Source organism: Rhineura floridana, chromosome 1, assembly GCF_030035675.1.
Source record: "Rhineura floridana isolate rRhiFlo1 chromosome 1, rRhiFlo1.hap2, whole genome shotgun sequence".
Taxonomy (NCBI): Eukaryota; Metazoa; Chordata; class Lepidosauria; order Squamata; family Rhineuridae; genus Rhineura; species Rhineura floridana.
Genome location: NC_084480.1, coordinates 102145422 through 102170943, shown reverse-complemented (window position 1 = coordinate 102170943; position 25522 = coordinate 102145422). Strand labels below are relative to the sequence as shown.

The 25522-nt window shown below is 39.4% G+C and overlaps 1 protein-coding gene across 4 annotated transcripts in view; it reads right to left on the bottom strand.

The window, feature by feature from the left end:
- PRUNE2 (prune homolog 2 with BCH domain) overlaps positions 1 to 25522 on the bottom strand; it is a 197047-nt gene that overhangs the window by 107610 nt on the left and 63915 nt on the right. For all 4 annotated transcript variants that reach the window (XM_061627567.1, XM_061627595.1, XM_061627575.1 and 1 more), the window contains exons 5-6: positions 23258 to 23410; positions 21399 to 21493 (exon numbers count right to left, since the gene is read on the bottom strand). In XM_061627567.1, coding sequence (XP_061483551.1) covers positions 21399 to 21493; positions 23258 to 23410 — 248 coding nt within the window. The remainder of the gene's footprint in view (positions 1 to 21398; positions 21494 to 23257; positions 23411 to 25522) is intronic.

The window sequence follows — 25522 nt, the reverse complement described above, 5'->3', positions numbered from 1 at the left end:
TAAATGTACATATGAATATTCACGTATTTATATTAATCGCAATGACAAAACTTCTGTCAGTTCATCCATGGCTGCTTACCAGTTATAAATCTGTAAGTTAAACTGAAGTTAGCTACTTCCAAGTTAAGCATTACATGCTTTATCCTTTACCCACTACCATCATGCAATTTGCTTTATTCTTGGGCTGAAATTAATATTTGTAAATATTCAGAATTCTCATCCAATTCTACCAGTCATATTGCAGTCTGAATGTGAAAATTTGTCATTCACACGATTTACAATTACTGACATTACTGCTTAGATTTGGCAGTTTCAAATATTTAAATCCCATAAAGAAATATCAGCTATCAAACATATTAGTTAATACAGCGTGTTTTGTACCAAATTCTCTCAGATACTACATATCTCTGCATGTTACATGTCACATATTATAAGATTTTTAAAAATACCTTTACAGGTGAATTATCCAATGTTGCCTAAAGCTAAACACTACTGCATGGCAAACATCAAACAACAGTCACAAGACAATGGTTTAGTGTGAGGTGCACAAGGTAGAATGAACCCAAGAGAGCCTCATGGTTGCATTCTCCCCCTTCTCCTGCATGGATGGGAAGAGCACTTCAGCTCCATTTAGTTTTGCTTTTGCTAAATCTCAGGCCCCATGTCACTATAAATTTAAGCAGTATACCATTTTAAATAGTCATGGCTTCCCCCAAAGAATCCTGGGAACTGGACCTTTTAAGGGTACTGAGAGTTGTAAGGAGATCCCTCTTCCCCTCACAGAGCTACAGTGATTAACTGTTAAACCACTCTGGAAATTGTAGCTCTGTTAGAGGAACAAGGGTCTCCTAACTCTCAGCACCCTTATCAAACAAAAGTTCCCAGGCTTCTTTGGGGAAAGCCATGACTGTTTAAAGAGGCATGATACTGCATTAAATGTACACTGCAGATGGGGCCTCAGTTTATTATGTCATCCAGACCAGGGATTATGGCTTCTTCCCTAATAATACAAATGTAAGAAGACAAGACTGAGATGCTGTTGGTGGACGGGTTTTCAGATCGGATGGTGGATATATACCCTGTCCTGGACGGGGTTACACTCCCCCTAAAGGAGCGGGTTCGTAGTCTGGGAGTCTTTAGACTCTTCCCTCTCACTTGAGGCTCAAGTAGCCTTGGTGGCAAGGAATGCGTTTTACCAACTTCAGTTGGTAGCCCAGCTACGTCCCTATTTGAGTAAAGAGGACCTTACATCAGTGGTACATGCTCTGGTAACCTCGCGTTTGGATTACTGCAATGCGCTCTACGTAGGGCTACCTCTGAAGACAATTCAGAAGCTACAGCTAGTGCAAAACGCGGCAGCCAGACTGCTAACAAGGACCAAGCGGTCCAAGCATATAACACCTGTTCTGGCCCGCTTGCACTGGCTGCCAATATGTTTCCGGGTTAGATTCAAAGTGTTGGTATTAACCTATAAAGCCTTATACGGTGCGGGACCACGATACCTTGTGGAACGCCTCTTCCGATATGAACCGGCCCGTACACTACGTTCTACTACGAAGGCCCTCCTCCGGGTTCCAACTCATAGGGAGGCCCGGAGGGTGGTGACAAGATCTAGGGCCTTCTCAGTGGTGGCCCCCGAACTATGGAATAGTCTCCCCGAGGAAGTGCGCCTGGTGCCGACTCTGCTTTCTTTTCTGCGCCAGGTTAAAACCTTCCTATTCTCTGAAGCATTTTAATTTAAATTGATTTAATTTTAAAAATGTTATTGTATTGATTTTAGACTGTATTATTTTGTATTATATTGTGTCATTTATTGTATTTCCTATGTTATTGTATTTCTATGTTCACCGCCCAGAGAGCTATGCTAGTCGGGCGGTATATAAATTTAATAAATCATCATCATCATCATCATCATCACGCTACAGGATATCACTCTACAGTTCACTTTGCCACAGATAGGTGCCACTTTGAACTACAGCATGAACACTTCAGCATTCCATGGCTGGGCCACACACAGCAGGAGAATAAGCAAGTGAGGAAGCCGAGCAAGGCAGCCAGCCATGAGACATATGAGTGAGTGAAGCAGGTAGGCAGGTGAGCGACCAACCAACCAACCAGTGAAAATGGCCATTAGGCAGACCAGCATCAGACAAGCGAGGTGGTGGTGTCTCTGTGGCAATATCTGGTGACACTGAGGGGTTTGGCAAGGGGGCTGAGGATTACTAGTTGCCATTCCTGGGATTAGGTGGTGGGGTTGGTATGCCAAGCATGTAAGGGCCAGAGCCCCAAGTATAACAAACCTGTGTATTTTGAACTTAATCAGAGCATTTATGGTGCATTGTGTGAATGTTTCTAAAATGTCATCATAACTAGTTAAAAAGTGGTTACACTTTTTCAGTTTCAGATTGGCAGGAGTCAATAGCTCCCATCATGCACGCATTACATGAAGGAACATCAGGCGTAGAACAGCTCTGCTGCTGCCCTGCTCCCAAGGTCTTGCAGCAGCATCTTCTTCCCTTTGGACTGCCTTTTCCATGGCTTCTCTACTTTACAGTGCTTCTTTCTAATCTTCACTGGTCAGGTATCTTCTCTGGGAAGTTTTAACCTCAGCCAAACCAACAATATAACCCTTTCATTACAGAAGTTGAACTACAAAGTGCTCTGTAGTCATACCCATTTAGTTAGTTAGGGTCAAACTACATATGATGGTTTTCAGAGTTTACCCTTGAGTGCAAGCTTTTTATTTCACAAATTGCCAGCACCAGGATCCAATCAAGATAAAGAATCTAGTATGGGGATAGCAAGGTTTTTATTTTTGGCCCTCCACTGTGGTCCTGATCCAGTTCTCATATGTGTGTGCACGCATGCTCGCACACAGATCTGCAATGTGCATTGGGGAAAAAACTCCCATTCACTCTAGCAAGAACATTATGGATGACATAATTGCAGGTGTGGGGGTGCAGGCATTCCCCACACCAGGATCCCAGACTGGATTGGGGGGCCCAGACTGGTAATATATGAAAGAAAAGAATTGCACTCCAAAGTAAACTACATGATTAACATAATCTGTAGTTTGATCTTCAATGTCAGGATCACCACAAGCACAATCCAAAACAGACCCCCCCCAAAAAATGCTGCCATAAATGTTTGCCTTGAATAGTAAATTTTCTTAATGATGTGAAACTAATAACATTACAACTTCCTTTCACAGGCACGGGCAGAACTTTATTGGCAAGATACAGTCAACCACTCCCCCTTGGTAGTGAAAAGATCATTCTGTCTTCAGCATTCCTCCTAAAATATTGTCGTTCCTGATGAAACATTTAACCTTTAGTTTCAATCAAACTGAAGCAGCCTTTCTGCCCATTTTTCAGATTTTCTGATGTGGATATATATGTATTAGGGAATGAAATCAGACCAAGTATGTCATACCAGTAAGTAGAAAGCTCTCTTGTAAAATATAAAAAAGACTGTTCTAATCAGTCTTTGTAATTCTGCTGATGTTTTGCTAAGGATACTAATAAGCACACATGATTATGTGAGTTGTGAGATGCCTTTAGCAACTCATTTGTTAAATAGTCAGTTCCTTCAGAGGATATGTTAAGAGTCATTATCTTAGAAGGAAAAATGCAGATGCCCATTCTATGACAGAAACTCAGTAGTTCTTGCTGGACATTCAGCAACTGCATACACATCTTTGCCTTGTAATGAAAGCAGGCAAGATAGGAATTTATAATGACTGATGCACTCAACATCTTTATTTTCCTGGGGGAGGGGAATCCAGATCACTCCTTCTAGTAGTAAACTCAAGTGGTAAGTGCCAACAGAAATAAAGCCCAAATGGGGGCACTGAAAAACAAGTGGGAGGTATTAGCATGCTCAGTGGAACTCTAAGGTCCCTAGAAGCATAGATTTATTTATTTATTAACTGAAGTAGGCAACTAACCCCCTCCCCAAAAAGGTCACTGAGGACTGAGTATGCTCAGAAGCCATGGAATGTTGAGTGTGAGTAAAGCAGAAGATTGCGTAGTGGTGATAACTGTGAGGAGGTTGGATACACCACAACATTTTGTTGTAGGTTCCATTGTATAGTGCTGTTTCCCAAATAATGCAGACATTTCAGAAGTGGAACAGCAGTTTGCACAGGAAGGATTAACCCCAGCATCTTGTTCCTGATTTGTCATTGCCAGTTCAGATTCCATAACTGCATATGTAAAATTGGGGGGATGCCCTTATGTGCATAACTTTACACTTGTGTATGAATCTCATTTGCTGTATTGTGGTCCATTGATCCACTGGGTTCATTTGCCCTGTTTGGGCAGACATTTTGGAACTCTTTGTAGAGTCCTTGAATTTTCAGTATCCTAAATAAGTTTCTCGTTGGAAAACTTGGCCGCCTTCCCTGCTCATTCTGACTACAAATCAATCTAGTCACAGTATAGAGCCTTATTCATTTCATTGTGAAGAACTCTGCATTTACTTCTGCTTTCTGTTACCTTATCCACAATAGGATCTGTCCTGTTTTCCCATGACTAATAAGTTTTATCAAGAACATCTGATGACAGCTTTTGCAAAAAGCAATTTTGAAATCCAAGTATATAATGTGTTCCTGATAAAGCCATCTTAATGTTTGTTTATGCTTTCAAATAACTACAAAAGCTTTATGAGAGAAGGTATTCCTTTACAGAAGCCACAAAGCAGTTCTAGAATGTGAAACCATGTGTGCTATACTGAAGCAGAATTCAGAAAAATATGTTTATGGACAATTCAGAAACATTTATAATGTTTATGTTTTTAATGTTTATTGTTCTTATTTTTAGTATAGGAATTAGAAATATCTGTGGTGTAGCTATTCTACACCTACACCTCTGAAAATCTATTTCAGGTCCTTTGAAAACACATTTCAATTTTAGATTTCCTCATTTAAAAGAATACACAATATGCAAACTTAAAAAAAATGGCATTGGCGGTGTTTTCTCTACTGAATATAGAAAACAGACAAAATGGTTTTTATATTCTTTTTTGTCCTTATTTCTTGTGTGTGATTTCACACTCTCTGCTGCACTCCATGCAAACATTTCACCTGATTTAAAAACAATTATTTTAACACTTATTGATTAGTGGGGGAAAGTGTTAAAATTATTGTTTTTAAATCACGTGAAATGTTTGCATGGAGTGCAGCAGAGAGTGTGAAACCACACACAAGAAATAAGGACAAAAAAGAATATAAAAACCATTTTGTCTGTTTTCTATATTCAGTAGAGAAAACACCGCCAATGCCATTTTTTTTAAGTTTGCATATTCCATTATTAATGGACCAAGGAATTTCAGAACAAAATCACCCTGTGCTTTATAGATTACAGCAAAGCCTTTGACTGTGTAGATCATGAAAAACTATGGAATGCTTTAAAAGAAATGGGGATGCCACAGCATCTGATTGTCCTGATGCGCAACTTATACTCTGGAGAAGAGGCTACTGTAAGGACAGAATATGGAGAAACCGATTGGTTCCCAATCGAAAAGGGTGTGAGACAGGGGTGTATTTTATCACCCTTTTTGTTTAATTTGTACACGGAACATATCATACGGAAAGCGGGACTGGACCAAGATGAAGGAGGTGTGAAAATTGGAGGGAGAAATATCAATACTTTAAGATAAGTAGATGATACCATACTACTAGCAGAAACCAGTAATGATTTGAAACGAATGCTGATGAAAGTTAAAGAGGAAAGCACAAAAGCAGGACTACAGCTGAATGTCAAGAAGACTAAGGTAATGATAACAGAAGATTTATGTAACTTTAAAGTTGACAATGAGGACACTGAACTTGTCAAGGGTTATCAATACCTCGGCACAGTCATTAACCAAAATGGAGACAATAGTCAAGAAATCAGAAGAAGGCTAGGACTGGGGAGGGCAGCTGTGAGAGAACTAGAAAAGGTCCTCAAATGTAAAGATGCATCACTGACCACTAAAGTCAGGATCATTCAGACCATGGTATTCCCAATCTCTATGTATGGATGTGAGTTGGGCAGTGAAAAAAGCAGATAAGAGAAAAATCAACTCATTTGAAACGTGGTGTTGGAGGAGAGCTTTGCGCATACCATGGACTGCGAAAAAGACAAATAATTGGGTGTTAGAACAAATTAAACCAGAACTGTCACTAGAAATGATGAAACTGAGGTTATCATACTTTGGACACATCATGAGAAGACATGATTCACTAGAAAAGACCATAATGCTGGGAAAAACAGAAGGGAGTAGAAAAAGAGGAAGGCCAAACAAGAGATGGATTGATTCCATAAAGGAAGCCACAGACCTGAACTTACAAGATCTGAACAGGGTGGTCCATGACAGATGCTATTGGTCTCTGATTCTTAGGGTAGCCATAAGTCATAATTGACTTGAAGGCACATAACAACAAACAGCAGAAATCAAATACCCTACCACAACAGTAGTGAAAACTCAATTTTCCCCTCAAGCCAGACTATATTTATTTGGAAGTAAATTGCACTGAAACCAATGCCATACACAATATTGGCATATTAGTGCCAAAAACTGAACGAAAGAATCTTTTAGACAATCATAACCACTAGATGGCAAACTTGGAGCATCTGTAACAATATCAAGAAAGCCTTTGTTTTTCTTGGGAAATTAAATTTAGGTTTGATTCCAGTACTGATCCTAGAAGAGAAACATGACCACACTAGACTTTTTGCAAGCATATTTTCAACAAATTCAGAAGACAGGGAGAAGGCTGTGCCTTCCTTCTCTGAATTCAGCTATATTTTGCACATTTCAATGCATCTTTCACAAGGTTCAGGGGAGTCATTGTGGGTGGGAATTGTCTGTCCTGGTATAAGGCAGCTTCCTAGGTCCTAGTGCTTATGTGGTCCTGCCCTTGAAATATGCTGAAGTGAGGAAACTTTCAGAAGATAATTACTTCCCTGAACCTCGCAAAGAGTGCAACATTTTCCACTTACTATTATTTCTCTCCATCTCTCATCTTTGAAGACTTGTGAGAGTACAACAAATATATTATTTGTAGAAGGTGAAGGTGAGTCTCACTAAGAACAATTAAGTTGTCAGGAGTGTGTGTTAAAAGAGACAATGAAGTATAGTCAGAACAAAAGTAGCCACTGTTGTTGCAATCCAAGAACAGAAAGACAACTGAAGTACACAAGGTATAATTGATTAAGTGTCATGAGTTGGCCCATTCAAAATACAGGAGTACTAATCTTAAAAAACATAATGAGCACAAGTCTATTACTAACATCTTCTGTAAACTAAATAACATTTTGCTAAAATCTTTAGGAAGAAAGGCCTTTCAGAACAAATGATGCATCAAATTCAAACAGGCCATCAAGATTGCTAATGGATTTTAATAACAGCTATTACAGCATAATGGTGCTTTCCCAACAGCTATTTGTTTATAAAATTTTCAGTTTACAAGACCTTTATGTCCAATCCCAGGAGACAACTCTCAATCATTTATAATCATTTGGTTCAACCTACAAATAAATGCTGCTTCATACATGTAGGTTTGCCAGACTAGCAACCCGGACAATTGTTTTGTCTTTCAGTCTTCATGTTGCAGTGGGAGATGTGGTTAGTAAGGGTGGGAAGTTGTACATGCCTACTACTAACAGTGACTAAGGGGCAGGGGCATCGAAGAGGCATGAGCCATCCTCAGCCTCCCCACCTCACTGACCATATCTCCCTTTGCATCAGACCACTTAAAGCAGGGATGGCTAACCTGGGGCTGAAGGAATCCAACACCATCTGGACAGCCATCTGGAGTTGTAGTCCAGCAACATCTGGGGACCCAAAGGTTGGGAAAGACTGGTGTATACTGATTGGCAGGGGCTCTCTAAGGTTTCAGGCAGGAGTCTTACCCAGCCCTACCTGGAGATGCCAGGGATTGAACCTAGGACCTTCTGCATGCAAGGCAGATGCTCTACCACTGACCTACAGCCCTTCCCCTATGTTGAGGGATGATGGGAGTTACAGTCCAACACCATCCGGACAGCCATAGGTCAACCACCATTAAAGGAAATCCTCCAGGGTGCCAGTTTGGAAGCCCTATGTTCATATTATTTTTGTAAATGAAAAAGGATTGAGTCAGACCACTGAAATGTTAAATGGGATGACTCAAGCCTCTTTCACTTACCCACTCAAAACTCATATTGAATATGAGCAGCAATATACCAAAATTTACAGTATGGGTTGCATCCAACAAAGTTGGTGCAAGAACATTTGCAAGAACTTCCCCTCCCTCTCCTTTCCCTGCACACACCCCAAATCTGTTCTGGGTTTTCCCTTAACACCCCAGAGCTGATTTGGAGGGGCACAGTGGGGAGAGGAAAGGAAGGGGAAGTTCTGTTGTGCAAGTAGAATTCCTTGCACTAATGGGATGACTTCTTTGGCTACAATGCTATGCAACCTCCATTCATTGCTATGCAACCTCCATTCATCACAACAGAATTTCAGTACCATGCTATTATGCTAATAACTAGATCATTTTCATTTCTGTTTGGTTTTCATTCATCTCAATGCATTAAGAAACATATCTCCAGTTTGGCTTTTTTTTAAAGGATAATTTTAATTCATGTCCCCACAGAAGTAAGTCTGACTGAGTTTAACCAATTCTGACACAAATGTGTATAGAGGATTGCCATCTTAATCATTTATTCCAAGTTTGGCAATTTTACAAAGCTTTACAACTTTGCACAATATATTGGGATGGAAGGTTATCAGCGCTATTACTAGAGTATAACATAACTTTGCCAAGTGGAATTCCACACTGTTCTGCAGGATGACTTTCTCCTGGTGAAAAAACTGACATCAGATTAAAATAATCCTCATTACCTTTTAAAGACATGGACCACAATACTGCAAACGTTAGTTGCAACTAAGACTCATGGAAATAGATGAAACTAAAATGCACAATTAATATCTCTTTGATTTCAGCCCTGTACTTTCACTGGGTGGTGATGTACAGGCAACTTATAAACATTTATTATGCACCATATGAAAACAGGTGATGTTTTCTAATTTCAAATAAAAATTACCTTTTGAAGATACTTAGTATGTCATTGATACAGATTGTTCAATATGAATGGGAGGGAGAACTACCACACTAACTGGAAGCAGTTCTCCAAGGTTTCAGATGGGACATTCCCAGGGCTACGTGGAGATGCTGGAGATTGAACCTGTGACTTCCTGCATGCAAAGCAGGTGCTCTGCCACTGAGTTATAGCCCTCCTTCGCTTTGTCTTTCGGTCTTCCTCTAAAACTCTTGAAAACGGTCCTGCCTGGTAATCTTGGAACAAGAATCACAGAGATCAACCTGGGAGATGGATGCTGTCTCTGTTCGGGAGAACAGGTTGACTGGTTTTTGTTTGGGGCAATGTGTGCATGTGTCTTGCCTGCTTTGTGGGGTGTGCATGTGGTTTCCCTAGAGTTTGTTTGCATGTTTTTGTTTTGGTGTATGTTGCCTCTTTTAAGGAAGAGGTAGGTAGTTTTTTGTCTATATGGGAAGGCTGCTTGTTTTATTTGTTCTTGAGTGGCTTTTTTTTTTTGCCCTGTTTGTGAGAGTTCTACTCAGTTTATTGAACATGTTATTGTTCTTTGTGACTAGGCAGGACCCTGAGAAAGCCATTTTGTTGTGGTACTCATGTTAGTCAGATGTGCTTCTGAGGTTAAAAAGGTTGGAGACCCCAAAAGTATTGTTCTATAGAAGTTTTTATATTTGATCTATACAGCTCATTGGATAATGAGACTTTACTTTTAAACTGGAACTCCTGGCCACTAGGTGGCTGTAATTTTCCATAGATACTTCAACATTTCAAGAGAATATGTTTGTTAGGATTTGGTCTCACAGCAGTAATTCTGTGTTTTTAAAAGACAAAAATACATTCTTACGTTCAAGTCACTTAGTTTTTATGTTAAAGGACTGCATGCAAAATCTGTTGCACTAGTGCAAAATGCCACAGTTTCTGGCAAATACATTGATGTAGTGAACACAATGAAGGCAGAGAAAAGGCCTGCTTGCAGCAGGATAACGAAGCTGCTATTGTGATGCTATTTAGACACTTGCTGAAAACTTTTCTGTTTCTGTGGGCCTATCCAGATGCATGATTTGGTTACATCTGTTCTTAATGTTTTTATTGTGTTTTATCATTTTTAGATGTCTTGAACAGTTTTTGAATGTTTCAAATATATATTTATTTTAAAGTGTATCTTTTATTATAGTTGTTTTTGCTGCCCTGGGCTCCTTTGGGAGGAACAGTGGGATATACATTTAATAAATAATTAAATATATATTCATTTTCTGGGACCTTTTGTTAATGAAAAACTGTGTAGTAGAGGTCAGAGTATCAGACTAAGACTAGGGAAGACCAGGTTCAAATCCCCACTCAGCCATGAAGCGTACTGGATGGCCTTAGGCTAATCACTGCTTTTCAGCCATACCTACTTCACAGAGTTGTTCTCAAAACAAAGGAGAGAAAATGTACATTTCTCTGAGCTCCTTAGAGAAAGGATGGGATAAAATAATATGAATGAATAAAAATGAAGTTTCACAGGATAAAATAATGAAATAAGGCATTTACACAAAAGCATATCAATGTGACCAAATTTTAAACAGAAAATTTCTATTGCAGGAAATACGTTCAATTATCCTGCCCAATTCATTCTTCCTATCTCCTCCCCTTCCTTACCCAAAAGTAGAGATGCTAATCTTATCCATACTGACAGAATCAGCCACCACCACTCCTTATGCCAGCAGAGCACTGCAATCACAAAAATGAATGTAAAGAAAAAACATGAGCACTGAATGCCATAGTCAAAGTCAATTTATTTGTATACCACATTTTCCACAAATGCATATGTGCTCAAAGTGGTCATTGGTAATGCTAACAGATGGGTGAATTCACCCAGATACCATGGATAGATACACTAATTAAATTGCTCTGACACATAGTCAGCATGCAATATGCTGAAAAGACTGGACAAAGTTCCTACTACACTGATTCCCACATTGGACAACTGTACTATTGACTTGACATCCTGGCACAAAGCCTTCTGCCATGATTTGTGACAATGCAGTGGTCATTGCATACAACCTTGCCTCCTTTTTTCCCTTCTCAAGCTGGATCACAAAGTATGAGTACAACTCTTTTTCCATGCCTTCTTTTAAGCAACAACAGTTATTAACAGATTATATTACAGTACAATCTTAGGCATGTCTACTCAGTACTGTCATATCACATTGATTTCAATGGCGCTAACTCCCAGGTAAGTGGGAATAAGATTGCACCTTAATCTTTTTTTAAGGCAACATATATCCTTTCCTTCGAAAATTTAGACCACACAAAGAATATTTCTGATTCTGGTCTTGTTTATTCCATGGAGCTGAATTAAAAGTTATATAAGACAATTTACACTGAAATTATGAGGACTAAAGCAGCTCCTCTAACTTTACGCAACCAGAGGCACATTAGAATTTCACCCAGTGCTTAAATGTTTTCTCTGCTATACTGAAATGTAACTTGGGATTTCAGGATTTCTTCTTTTTTCTCTATAACATAATAGAGACATAATCAAATATTTCATCAGGGAATACATAACATTGTCCCTGATCCTCATAAATACTGTATTGTCTAAAATGACTTATCTCAGTAGCAACTTGGGCTCAGATTTATTGTACAGTTCATCAACTTCTCAGCATGCTGGATAATGAATGTTTCATTTACATTGCTAATTGACAAGCCATGGTTCCTTCAACCTTTAACCCTTAAGATTTATCACAGTATCACCATATGTCAATATAATTGCATGTAACTTTCCAGATTTAAAAAAGAAAAGCTCTGCTACCTGCACAGGAATATACAGTACTTACATAAAAGAATATGCAGTACTTACATCCAAGGGATAACAATAAATTAAGTCCTGAACTCACAAGATACCATGTATTCTCACATTCTTACCTGGGGTGCCAACACCATTTTGAAGATAAAATTTTGAGGTAGTATATTGTCACGCAAACTGTATTATATGGAATGAAAAAGCTGATGAGAGAGTGCACTTTATACTTAACATTTGGCTCCTTGGCAGTAAGAGGTGCACCTAGGGCAGTTTCAGTTGAAAGAAACCTTTGCCACTATATAGTGTGTCTTTGGCAGATCTGCACATCCAAAGGCGAGAACAAGATCTCAGCCTCTGTCATGCATGCTGATATGGATGTCATGTGTATAGTGTACTACAGGACCTGGAGAAAAACATCAAGAATGTCCCAATGTGTTTTAGGACCTCCTACCTTTCAAAGCAGAAACATTTATGGTGGAAACGTTTTAAATATGGGAGCTCTGATGACCTAGGAGAAGTATATACATCAGTATGAAGTCCAACTCCTTTGCAGAACTGCTGGCTATTTTGGACAATAGCAGTGAGAATGGCAGAGTGTCCATTTCCTGATAACATTTCCCGATGACACATAATTTGCAGGTGCTATTAATTTCACTGGGTATCAGACAAAAAATACAAAATGAAAAAGACTGGTGAATTTAGAATAAAAAAAGAATAGTAACTGTAAAGTCATGTAGTTGTTTTGGCTATTAATATGAATGTCGGTAATTTAAAATGTCATGTGTCAAGTAGAAAGGAGTGTTAAATTAATTGCAAGATAACAAAAAAACTATAAATATAGCAAATAAAATTTTAGGATAAGGAACACAGGAACACAGGAAGCTGCTCATAATGAGGCAGACTACAGGTCCATCTAGCTGAATACTGTCTACACCAGAGGTTCCCAAACTTTTTTTCCCCCATGGACCACTTGAAAATTGCTGAGGGTCTCAGTGGATCATTTTTTCTACCTGTTGTAGCAAGTGTAACGCACTGTGCTAGATACTGCATGATTTTTAATTGTATTTTTACAAATACACCTTAGACCACCTGAACAAAGCTCATGGATTACTGGTGGTCCATGGACCACAGTTTGGGAACCCCTGGTCTACACTGAAGTATCAGCAGCTCTCTGGGGTTTCCAATAGGGGTCATTCCCAACTCTTCCTGGAGATGCAAGGGATTAAACTTTGCTAGAATCTTTTTCACAACATTCCAATGAGAGAGGAAATAGCCATGTTGAATACTGATGAATAAGACTTTAGTCTGGAATATTATGTCTCATTGCAATTACTGTTATTTACTAAGGATAAATCTAACTAGAACGAGTCAAGAAGAGCTCCTCAGATGACTCAAAGGGCCAAGGATGAAATGATAGCAAATTATGCTTAGTATAAAGAATGTGAGGAAGTCTGAGTGTGTTCTAACAAGCATTCAAGGCTTCATGTGGTGGGAAAGAGAGCTATTTAAATGTAAAGAAAATAGAGGTACAAAACCAGCTTAAACTAAACTGCTCAATAATAAATATAGATTTGAAGTTATAAGATTTTAGAATATTTCCAAAAGAAACACAAAGCAAGATGGAGAGGATAATTTAGGTGAGCCAGCCTGGGAGCAGCCATTTATTAATGCTTCAAGAGAAATCAATTCAAACCAGGATAAGTGTTTTCCACCTAATTTTTCCCTCCTTCAAAGCATCAGAACTGGGTACCAACTTCAAGAAGGGCTTCAGAGAGAGTGGCATACTGATGATGACATAAGATCTATGAGACACAACTGCTAGATCTGTTTGCACTGAAGTATGAAATCAAGATGAGCTAGTGACTTGTTTTACTTTACTTTGTATATGTATCACTGCTTCATCCTACAGGTATCAATAGCATGGTTCATCTTGGCCTGAATGGCTCTCTGACTATATTGAGTAATCATTATATTTAGTGTTGTGGATACTCTGTTATCAGTTGTATGTGGCTTATTTGATGACTGTACCACATCTTCACATTATGTTTTTGTATGTGTAAAAGAGCAGTAACAGAGAGAGGTTTCATAATCATGTCAACACAATAATTTCCTGTAGAAGCAGTTGTGAGTTATTAGCTGGTGAGAGGTTATACGATAAGCATGCATCTGACATCTGAGTTTCATGACATCCAAGGTCACTTTTAGCCAATAAATTCAATATGGCAGTCAGCTTTAGGAAAGGGCCATAGCTCTGCAGAAGACCAACCTCTTTGCCTACAGAGTATCCCAGGTACAATCCTTGATATTCTCCAGGTCGGGCTTGGAATGCTCCATCTGAAAACTTAGAAATCCACTGTCAGTCAGCAGGCACAATACTGAGGTAGATGATTCAATATAAGGCAGCTTCCTATGTTCCTAGCACTTCCATGTCTCAAGAAGGAATTGCCCACTTAATGTAGAGAAATGCTAGTATCTTATACAGGAGGGATGCTTATGTCTGCAGCATGATATCACCGTTTTTAATACTTTCAAAACAATTAATCAGTGCAAACATTTTATAGTTTTGCATTCAGTAGATATATCAGAATTTGCTTTAGGTAGATGTACTGATTTTACCTCTACTGACAAGTATAAGAATTGCTCTGCTGAATATTTTCTCAGCTACGATTAAGCAGCCTTATATTCTAGCTGCTGACAAACAAACATTTGGATTGCTACAGTAAAAGCAACATCCTATGACAGGAAAGTTGGGCAAGAACCATTGGGCCTCAATAAAACATGCCATAACACAGGTAATTGAGAGCAGTATTTCATGTGTGTAGAGTAGGGTTGAGGAACCTCCAGCCTGCAGGCTTAATCAGGCATATCAGGCTTTCCCTGTGAACCCATTTTTGGTCAAGCCACACCCACCTGCTCTACACATGACACCATATGTATAATGGTAGATGTGGGGCAAGTAAAGAGGCAGCTGGGCCAAGGGAGGTTTGCAGGCACCACCAATCAACTGATGTGTGGATCCAGTTCCCCACCCCCTAGTGTAGTGCATGTAGGATTACTTTGTTACACAAGAGACAATAGAAGTCCCATCTCTCAATCCATAGAAAGAGCTGGAAGAGCCTCTTGCCTGAAACCCTGAAGACCTGCAGTCAAGCACTGTTGACAATGCTGAGGTAGATGGACAATTTTTGTTGTTGATAATGTTGTTTAAGGCAGCCTCCTATGTTCCTCACCCAAATAAAGCTAATCTGAGCGGCAGCAGAACTCTGAAGAATGCTAATTAGTTCTATTACATGTGAGCTGGGCACAGAGCTAGATCCCTGAACCAGTGCCAAGGAAACAGGAGTCTCAGTGGATTGAGATATAAACGTTTTAAGCTACTTTCCCCCCTCAAAAAAAATATTATCCCAAACCATACAGTCAGGGCCATCAGCAATGCACAGCAGCAAGAGGCAACATGAAGTTAGCCACTACAGGGAGCAATTTAAAGTGATCTCCCCACAGCATCCATTTGTGCATATTGGCCCTAAGACACTGAAATTACCAGCACAAAGGCACCTCAAGTGAACCAATATGGTGTTCTTCTGGTATCTGAAACTAGTAAGACATATCCCCAAAATCCATCACAGAAGAATGAGCACTCTGAAACTTCTTGATTTACATTCAAAAGCAGCTGTTTTTGCTTGAGAGGAATAGAAAGATATGAAAAGCTTTTAACAACATACATCAAACTGTGCATTTGATGATAGGAGTTAGATATATGCATATTTCAGTTGTCCATTTCCAGCTGCTTTTGTGGCATCAAACTTTTTTTATGTTAACATATCACATTATTATCACATTTAGAGAAGAGTAATGGCACAGGGTGTTGATACATCATTGGCAGCACAGAGTGCTATTTGAAAATATGCTTGTTCTTTGCATTTCTAATAGTGGGCCAGAGATACACTTGGGTTTTAGCATTAAATCCTTGCTTGCTAATAAGAAAATGATTTAGCCCAACAAATGAACATAAGTTCCCTAGAAAATGACTTGTACCTTGAAAATTCTGAAGAAAGCAGCCCTCTTTCAATGGACTAAAATAAACCAAGTTTTAATTTCACATCACTGACTTTACGCGCAGCTTGCTGAAATAGCTATGTGGGCCAGAGAAGATGTGGGAGCAATTTTTTTTAAAGCATAAACCTCCACTCCCTCTCCTGCCCCACCCCCCAAAAAAATCTCTGCTTCAAAAAGACAGGGGGAAACCTAGAATACATTGGGGGGTGCACAGGGGGGGAAGAAGAAGGGGAAGTTCCATTGTGCAGGCAGAAGCCCTTGTGCGAACAGGATAACTTTGTTAGATACAACCCATAAACTGAATTCTACATGTACCTATCCTTTTGTAGCCAAAACAGCACCATCCATGCACAAGAGTTTGGATCAGATGACCAAGGGTTGAAGAAATGAAAAAGTATCTTTAGTAAAAACCAAGATGGGGGATAAAACCCTAAAACAGCACAATGAGTACGGAGCATACTCAGTGGAGTGTTGGGGGGGAGCGAGAGAAAATCAGGAGGAGGAGCAGAGTAGTGTGGGATGGGGTGTCCTGGAAGAGGGCACAGTTGGCTGGCTGGCACTATGAAGATAGGGTGGTCAGATGCCAAACAGTCAAAGACTCCTGCACCTTTAATGGTTATGCAGAAGAAGGAACTTCAGCAGGTGTAGTTTGTCATGCAAATACTATCTTCTACACAACTGTTAAACAGTCAGGAGCCCTTTATTCTATTGCATCTAGCAATAGAAACACAAACAGAAACACAAAGTCCTTCTTGCATAGACAGTATATAAAAGCTGCTCTAACAGAGATACACAAATAAAGTGTGTTGTACAGAGAAGGTGCATGAGTGAGGCATCTTTCTGTTTCTGCCTGCATCTGCAAGCTTGTGGGGGCAGAAGCAAAGAAGGGCAAGGACTACAAAGAACTGGGTTTCAAAACAGGCCACAACTTCACTACCTATGTCTTCCATGAATTTGGCTACAAGGATACAGAAGCACACAGAGGATCTAACAGCCCATTTGCTGACAGAAGAGCCCTAGCCCGTCTGCTAAGAACCTGGGGGTTTGAGGTGGCTAGGGTGACAAATGAAAGAGGCTACCTGTGGCCCTTGCAACCAAACACCTTGTGGGTGCAGATGTCATGCCAGTCCCTGGAAGTTAATTGGCTTGAGAGCCCAGACCCCTCAAATCCCCTTAAGTGGATTTCCCCTGGTAACATGTGTGGATCAGACTCTACCTGCCCCTTGATCATGGTCCCCACCCATCACCAAGTGCCAAAGCCAGACATTCAAATATAAGGGGGGAAATCCACAGAAAATTTGCAACATATAACTTTAAGAATTCTGGGGAGCACATTCATTTCAGTTGATTTTTTTTAACAAATAAAGACAACAGAAGCTAACCCTTATCCACATTCATAAATGTACATGGTTACAGTTGCTTCAATCCAAGCCAATCTTTTAGTAATTACCTGAACTGGAGGCAGATAAGAAATGTTCATATTCAGGTCTGAGAAACCACTTCAGAAAGAAGCATCACAAAATTTGTTGAGCCTGTGCAGATATGTTAATGTTTATCATTACAGATACGAGCTTTAATTTGACCTAGGGCATCAACAGTATCACAACAACCATCCTCCTGAGCGGTGCACTTTATAACTTAAACTTATGAGCAGAGGGTGTTCAGTAATGGAGCTTTGGCTGCCCCATTTATTCAGAGAAGGTGATTACTTAACTAGGAATATATCGGAGAAAATGAAATCGAAGTATACTTCCTGCTGTACAATAGCTATATGATGAAGTCACCTACAGGCAAAGATTATCTGATGCTTAAAAAAAATGTTTGATTTGTTTATGAGTGTGATGTTTTGAACATCCAAAAAAATGATATATCTTCTTTTATAAAGAATGCAATTAAAATAATATATAAATATATACACACTGCAAATGCAGTACAGATAACAAATTCATTTAAGCCCATTTATGCACATTAGTAACACACCATGTGGCAGAAAGACTAGGACTACAAGAAGACCCCTTGGCGCTTTATTTTATATTAAATCCCTAATGGCCTCTCCTTATCTTTGCAAAAACATGCACAAAAGTCCAGACTATGCAACCATTGAAGTGAATGGTTATTTATTTGCTAAACGAGAGCCCTATGTTTAATGTTCCTTAGACATAAGGTAGCATGCAAAAGTCGCATTCCTACAGCTCCATACATCATTTATTTTACATACCCTAACTACTCATAACAGGCATCGGGGGGGGGATCTCACAAGTTACTCAGAATTTTGTTTCAAGTGTCATTACTAAAAGATTAAACAGCAGCATATTTACTTGGTTTGCTAGCATCAAATATAAATTTCTATAATCAGCCTGAACGCCGTCTCTAAAATGCCATGCGAATGTTTGTACAATAGCAGTACATGCAATCCAAAATTACACAAAGCCAATTCAAGTCTTCACTAAGCTAAGCAGGTTATAAGTTAATTGAAAATATCAAAAAAATCAGACAAGAAAATGCACATTTCATTCATATTATAGGCTATACTCTTAATATAAGTAATTTCTGATCACAAACAACAGTAAATGGCAAAAAATAGCTGTGGACATGATCCACCTCTTCTGTATCTGACAACACAACATGGTCTGCAAGATTCTTTTGCATGTGAGCCTCCAAATTGAGGTAAAGACTAAGCACAGTGCAGTAAACTCAGTACTGCATATGTCTGGCTGAGGACAGGATACAGAACAGGAAAAGCTCAACAGAACCCTAGGGACATACCCTCCTGAACATGCTACTTTCTGAGTGGTGTATGTGGAGCTGGGAGACTGATCATACCCTTTATATCACTCTTCCTAAAAAAGAACTGCATTTAAAGAATTTGCCACCCTGGACTTCTCCTGAGAGGAAGGGCAGGATAAAAATCAAATAAATAAATAAATAAATAAATTTAACTCATTTATATACCGCCTTTAATTAAAAATAATATCAAGTTGGTTACATCCAACTAAGTTCTACCCAGAGTAAACCCACTGAAATTAATAAGCCAAAGTTATGCATGACCATTCATTTCAGTAGGCCTACTGTGAGTAGAACTAATGTTGGATTCAACCCATACTATCCCATATGTAATCAATATTTAAGTATAATCACTACTTCTATTAGTAAAATGTGCTTCCAGCAACTGGACATAAGAGGTGGGCAATGGGGATGTGGGAAAGAGACCAGGACATGGGGGGGCCACCAAAAACAGGGGTCCCAATTCAGAAAAAGAAGTCACTCTTATACCTGTTGAAATCTGGTTAAAAAACACAACAAAAAATCTTGAGTAAGACCCTTACTTAGAATACAAGGATATCCATGACCCTTCATCAGTATTCTTATCATCAGTGTTTCTTAATATTAGATGGGTGGAAGCTGGTAGTAAATAACAGGAACTATAATATTTGGCAATAACCCACAAGTTAGTGCCTCAGTTCATTTCAGTTGAGCTTACATAGGAAATAAATTGGCATTGATGAAATTTATATAAGATCACTTGTGAGTTGGGCTACGTGCACACCATACATTTGAAGCATGCTTAAATCACATGACTTTCTCCAAAGAATCCTGGAAATTGTAGTTTGTTAAAAGTGCTGGGAATTGTAGCTGTGTGAGGAATAAAACTGCAATTCCTAGGATTGTTTGGGGGAAGTTGTGTGAGAACAAAACATGCTTTGTTCTCTATGGATATAATCCAGATCCATTTAGATCAATGAGACTTCAATGCGCCACACAAATCTGTGCTTCAGTATAGAGAAAGCCAATAGTTAAAATGTTACATTAAATGTTACATTAAAACCAAGACCTAGTGGATGCAATATGAATTAGGCATGATTAACTCTCTCTGGATTGAGACCTTGTCTAGTAGGGCCACTTTGTAGGGGGAAAACATCATATATTGTCACGTGTGTAAAGAATACAGGACAGAATGCTACCGCTTACATCACATGAAAAATGGAAATGAACTGCCTTCAAGTCGATCCCGACTTATGGCGACACTATGAATAAGGTTTTCATGGTAAGCGGAATTCAGAGGTGGTTTACCATTGCCTTCCTCTGAGGCTGCGAGGCAGTGACTGGCCCAAGGTCACCCAGTGAGCTTCATGGCTGTGTGGGGATTCGAACCCTGATCTCCCAGGTCATAGTCCAACACTTTAACCACTACACCACACATCACATACTCCCTGCAAAATAAATCAGACATACCACAAAAGCCAGTGTTCACAGTGCTTTATACACAGAGGTTGTCTCCATGTCAGAAAAATATTGTATGTGAAGCAGTCATTAGTGGCCTTTACACCAAGGCCATCCGAATGTATGTAACAATAAATGAAAGGACTGATGATTGGTATGAGTAAATAAAGCTATCATTATGTTCATGAACAGATACAAACAAGAAATGCACACACAGACTCTCAGAAAATAAGATATAATTAAAGCCTAGACTATTTTTTTAAAGGACATGGAAATGGAAAGTTAAATCCACTGAGTAAATATTATCCATCTCCTTAAGAGAAAGCCAACTCTCCTCTAAAGTCACTTTGATAAAATAGTTGTCATTTATAAGGGAATCCCAGTAGAGAACAAGAAGAAATATACTCCCAGGGTATAGCATAATGCAGGGCATAAAAGTTAAAATACATGAGAAGAATTTGACAGTGCCAGTGAGTAATATTTTGACATCACTTGGATAAATCTCCCAGGAAAGGCAGTGAAAACACCACAGCAAAGCTAGTGTCATTCCTCAGCTGTCATGTCTCTTAAAGCATTAACACTGCCAGTTATACTGGCATTACGCAGACATATCTGACAAATTTATATTTTCTCAAGTTTATATTTGTGAAAAAGAAGATGCCTGATCCAGCCAGAGTGGCAGATACACAACCTTAGATGAAATTCTGTTATAAAAGTGGCCAGCTCTTTTAATTGTTTTGCTTTATTACATTATGATTTTTAAAAAGTTGATTTTGTTTAATCTATTATGTTTAAAAATATGCTTGCTCTTTAACTTTTTTTTTAAGGCAGTGATATTTTGTTCAGTCTACTATGTTATGATTTCTTTCCTTGTATTTCTTGTTCTTATATTTTATATGCAGTGTTTATACTATATGTTGATACCAAAGAGGATGTTTTGTTCAGTTAATTGTATTTTATGAATTGCAGTTTTTTATATCTGCTGTTTTAAGACGTTTGACTTATGCTGTACACAGCTTAGAGTTAAATATAAGTGGTATATACATGGAATAAATAATAATAAATAATAATAACCTGCAGTCACATCCAGAAAACTTTGCATCATGTCCAATAACAAATAATTTAAAATGCCTCAGAAATAAATATGCCAACTGCAGGATGCGACACATAATTAAAACAATGTAGCAAATATCACAGTAATTAAATACGTAGGCAAAACTAAGCAATCCCATCCCATTTTGCTTTCTCCTTACCTCCAGATTCATATACACAGTGCTAATTGCTACTTTTATTTCTCCATCTGACACCTCTTTGAGATCCCTGAGTATAGCCTCTTCAATCCTCAGCCCTGTGAGACAGACAGGGAAATTATGAATACATGTTTAGGATTAGCAAACTAAAGTATAAAAAAGAACACTGGCTTTGAGAAGAACATTGAATGTTAATGTATTTGTCATTTTGTTTGGGTTGTTTTCATTTTTTTGCTTGAAGAAAAATTGTGATAATTCAAAGGCTCTCTGAGAGCTAAGAGATTAATCTGTTATTGGTCAGTACAAACACACAACCAGAGCAAGGCTGGTGCTGGTGGATTCCATGGAAGTGTCCCTCTGCCCAACTCTCCCAGGTCAGCTGGCCTCCCGCCTGCTGCCAAATGTGGAGATGGGAAGCCCACTGCCTGGGGAGCAAGCGGAAAGCCCCAATATGAGGGTGGGGAATGGGGAGAGCTGAGCTGAGCCGAGCCAGCACCCATTGTATTCTGAAATACTCTCTCTGCTGTCACATTATGGTATTCATCCTGCCCCCCTCACCTCCCAGTGCAGCTGCTGTGAGCAGCAGGGCTATGGATGCGACAATGGCCGTGGCACTCTGTAAAGCCTGGCTAGCAGGTGAATCGTTCAGATTGCACCCTAAGAAGCTGTGCTTGCTGGATTCTAAATATTAAACACTTGACTTACAATTACAATCATCATATATTCTATTTCTGAACTTAAAGGGGAGTGGCTACCAGGGATGGGGGAGAAATTCAATTCAGTTTGCATTGAAAGCTAAATTTATCAAATTTGCACTCTCTGAAAGAATATGAGAATCAACACAGCCATCCTTCAAAATTCACACTAATCTGAATTTTGTAATGCAGTTTTCCAACTGAACAGTGTTTACAAAAATAAACACATTAAGGGAAAATGTTTATAAAAATGAATACATTAGTGAAAATAACATACAAAACCATATTAGGAGAAATTGCTTGCAAAAATGTGTATGCTACTCAGCAATGCATACAAAAATGTGTTTATTAGGAGAAATTCACACTAAATGCCGAAGAATTTCCATGAGTGTTTTTAAAACAACAACAACAATAATAATAATGGCCACAGAAACCTGGACACCTGGATTTAAGACTGGGAAAATTAGAAATTCAGATAACTAAAACTGACAGATCCTCCATCTCTAGTGGCCATAATTATGCAACCAAAGCAGCAGCATCCACATACAAAAGGAAAGTATGATACTGTCAGAAGTGTCATGCTCCTTTAACTTCCAGCCTGGTTTCACTTTTAAAATTTCAAAAACTAACTAAATTTTGCACATGAAGCAAGACCAAAGTTATTGCTGGGACACCTCTTTCATACCAACATGCTTTTTCAGCTCCCCTCAGCCACACACCGCACTATGGGATGTGATCCAACATTTTGTTGCAAGGTCGCACTTCTTCCATCTTTTTCATGCAAACCAGTTTTAATCTCTCCTACTCTCATCAGCCTTAGCCAACATTGCCCATGGTCAGGGAGAAGAGGAGTTGTAGTGCTAGATATGGCATGATAAAATACTCTGGAGAAGTTTTCACATTCTTTTTGTTTCCAGGCAGTATCACAATCTCTTGCAGAAAAGACCCTATGTGTGCTACTCATCTGTTCTGTAACCATGCCACACTGTCATGGGGAAAGGCTGACGGGTTTTTGGGGTGTGTTTATTTTGTATTTTTACATTTAACAGGTCTCCTAATTTTATATAATGCCATATTCTATTCAGTCTAAAAGTAGTTACTTGAGAAAAAATTAATCTGAGGGGACCAAAAGGAAGAGCGAGAGAAAAAAGAAAAGAAATGCTGTACCATCTGAATGGAACTGAGCCTCCTGTAAAGCAGTGATAATGTCCTCTCGGGGCAGCAGCTCTGGAAATTTCTCCTCTAATCTTGAAAGCACGTCGTCCTGTTCCCCAGTAATTCTTCCAGGATCCATGCTCATGGCTAAGGAGAGAATGCTCCCTGAAATATTTAAAGGGGAAAGTTAGCTCAGAAAGGGAAAAACAGAAACTACCATTTTTTGTCTCATCAGCCCTAACATTCATGACTATTTAAAGAAATAGCCAGCTATCATTTTATTTATTTTCATTCTTTCTTATTCATAGTACTTGAATTTCCTCAGACTGCATATGTTTATCTGTAATGTAGCTTTGCACTTTTTTACCCCCACAAAGACGGATTTCTTTGCTTTTTAACTTGGAAAACAGCAAAATCTTCTTTTTCTTACTATTTATTATTTGGTAAGTTTTTAAGATTTAACAAATTAAACATAACAGAGTGTGTGACATTACTAATCGATAAAAGCAAAATCTTCAAGGCCACAATCTAGAGAATCGTGAAATTAGCTTTGTGTGCTCCAAAATACTTTCCCTCCAAATAGCAGCTCCTATGTGCTGCATGCTTGTTTCAAAAGCAGTTTGCAATGTGTACAGAAATCTGTGGTTGGTCAAAAAAAAGGAAAAAAAGTTCTCATCCCTGCTAGGAATATGCAAACCTTTGCACATAACTAAAGGGGCTTATTGGATGGCAGCACTAATGCCTAGCCACATTTTAAAAAGTGTTTCCCTTGAAATCTGCCTAATAATTTATCTTTGTTTCTGAGTGAATTGAAAGTTAATTTAAAATTGTGATTTCCCTTACCAAAAATATGATTTCATTAAAATAGTCTGTGCAAACAAAAATATATTAAACATTCTAAATCAACTGGTGGCTTAAAAATGAACAAATCACAATCAGGGCATATTTCTAAAGTCAACTTTTTATTTAAGATATATTGAAGAAAGCTGATAAAAAGTGGGCTAACATTTTTGGTTTTCAGTGATATCATAAGAGCATAAGAGCCCTGCTGGATGAGACCAAAGACATGTCTAGTCCAGCATCCTCTATCCCACAGTGGTCAACCAGATTCCTATGAGAAGCTGTGAAGCATCAGGACATGTGCACAATAACATTTCTGAATAGAACATAAAAACATAAGGACGTTGACAAGGGGCTTGGACAGGTTTGTGCAACCACTTCTGTGCTGGATCCTTGCCCTTCTTGGCTAATAAAAGCTAGCAGGGATGGAACAGCTGACTGGGCCAGGGAAGTGATTAATGCCTCTCTGCGAGAGGGGGTGGTCCCTGGCTGCCTGAAAGAGGCAGTAGTGAGACCACTTCTGAAGAGGCTCTCCTTGGACCCAGAAAATCTTAATAACTATAGGCCGGTGCAAATGTTCCATTCCTGGGCAAGGTCCTGGAACGAGTGGTTGCAGGCCAGCTCCAGACACTCTTGGATGAGACCGATTATCTGGATCCATTTCAGTCGGGTTTCAGGCCTGCTTTTGGCACGGAAACAGCCTTGGTTGCCCTGTATGATGACCTTTGTCGGGAGAGAGACAAGGGGAGTGTGACTCTGTTGATTCTCCTTGATCTCTCAGCGGCTTTTGATACCATCAACCATGGCATTCTTCTGGGAAGACTAGCTGAGTTGGGAATGGGAGGGACTGCATGGCAGTGGTTCCACTCCTACTTGGCGGGTTGCCTCCAGAAGGTGGTGCTTGGGGAACATTACTTGGCACCCTGGATTCTCCAGTATGGGGTTCCGCAGGGATCAGTTCTGTCTCCCATGCTGTTCAACATCTACATGAAACCGTTGGGTGTGGTCATCCGGAGCTTTGGAGTGCGTTGCCATCAGTATGCTGATGACACGCAGCTCTATTTCTCCTTTTCATCTTCTTCAGGTGAGGCTGTCAATTTCCTGAACTGGTGCCTGGCTGCGACAATGGACTGGATGAGGGCTAATAAACTGAGGCTCAATCCAGACAAGACTGAGATGCTGCTAGTGTGTGGTGCTTCTGACCAGATGGTGGATGTCCAACCTGTTCTGGATGGGGTTGCACTCCCCCTGAAGGAGCAGGTTCGTAGCTTGGGGGTTCTCCTAGAAACAACTCTGTCACTTGAGGCTCAGGTAGCTTCGGTGGCACAGAGTGCCTTCTACCAACTTCGGTTGGTGGCCCAACTACATCCCTATCTGGACAGGGATAACCTGGCTTCAGTTGTCCATGCTCTGGTAACCTCCAAATTAGATTACTGC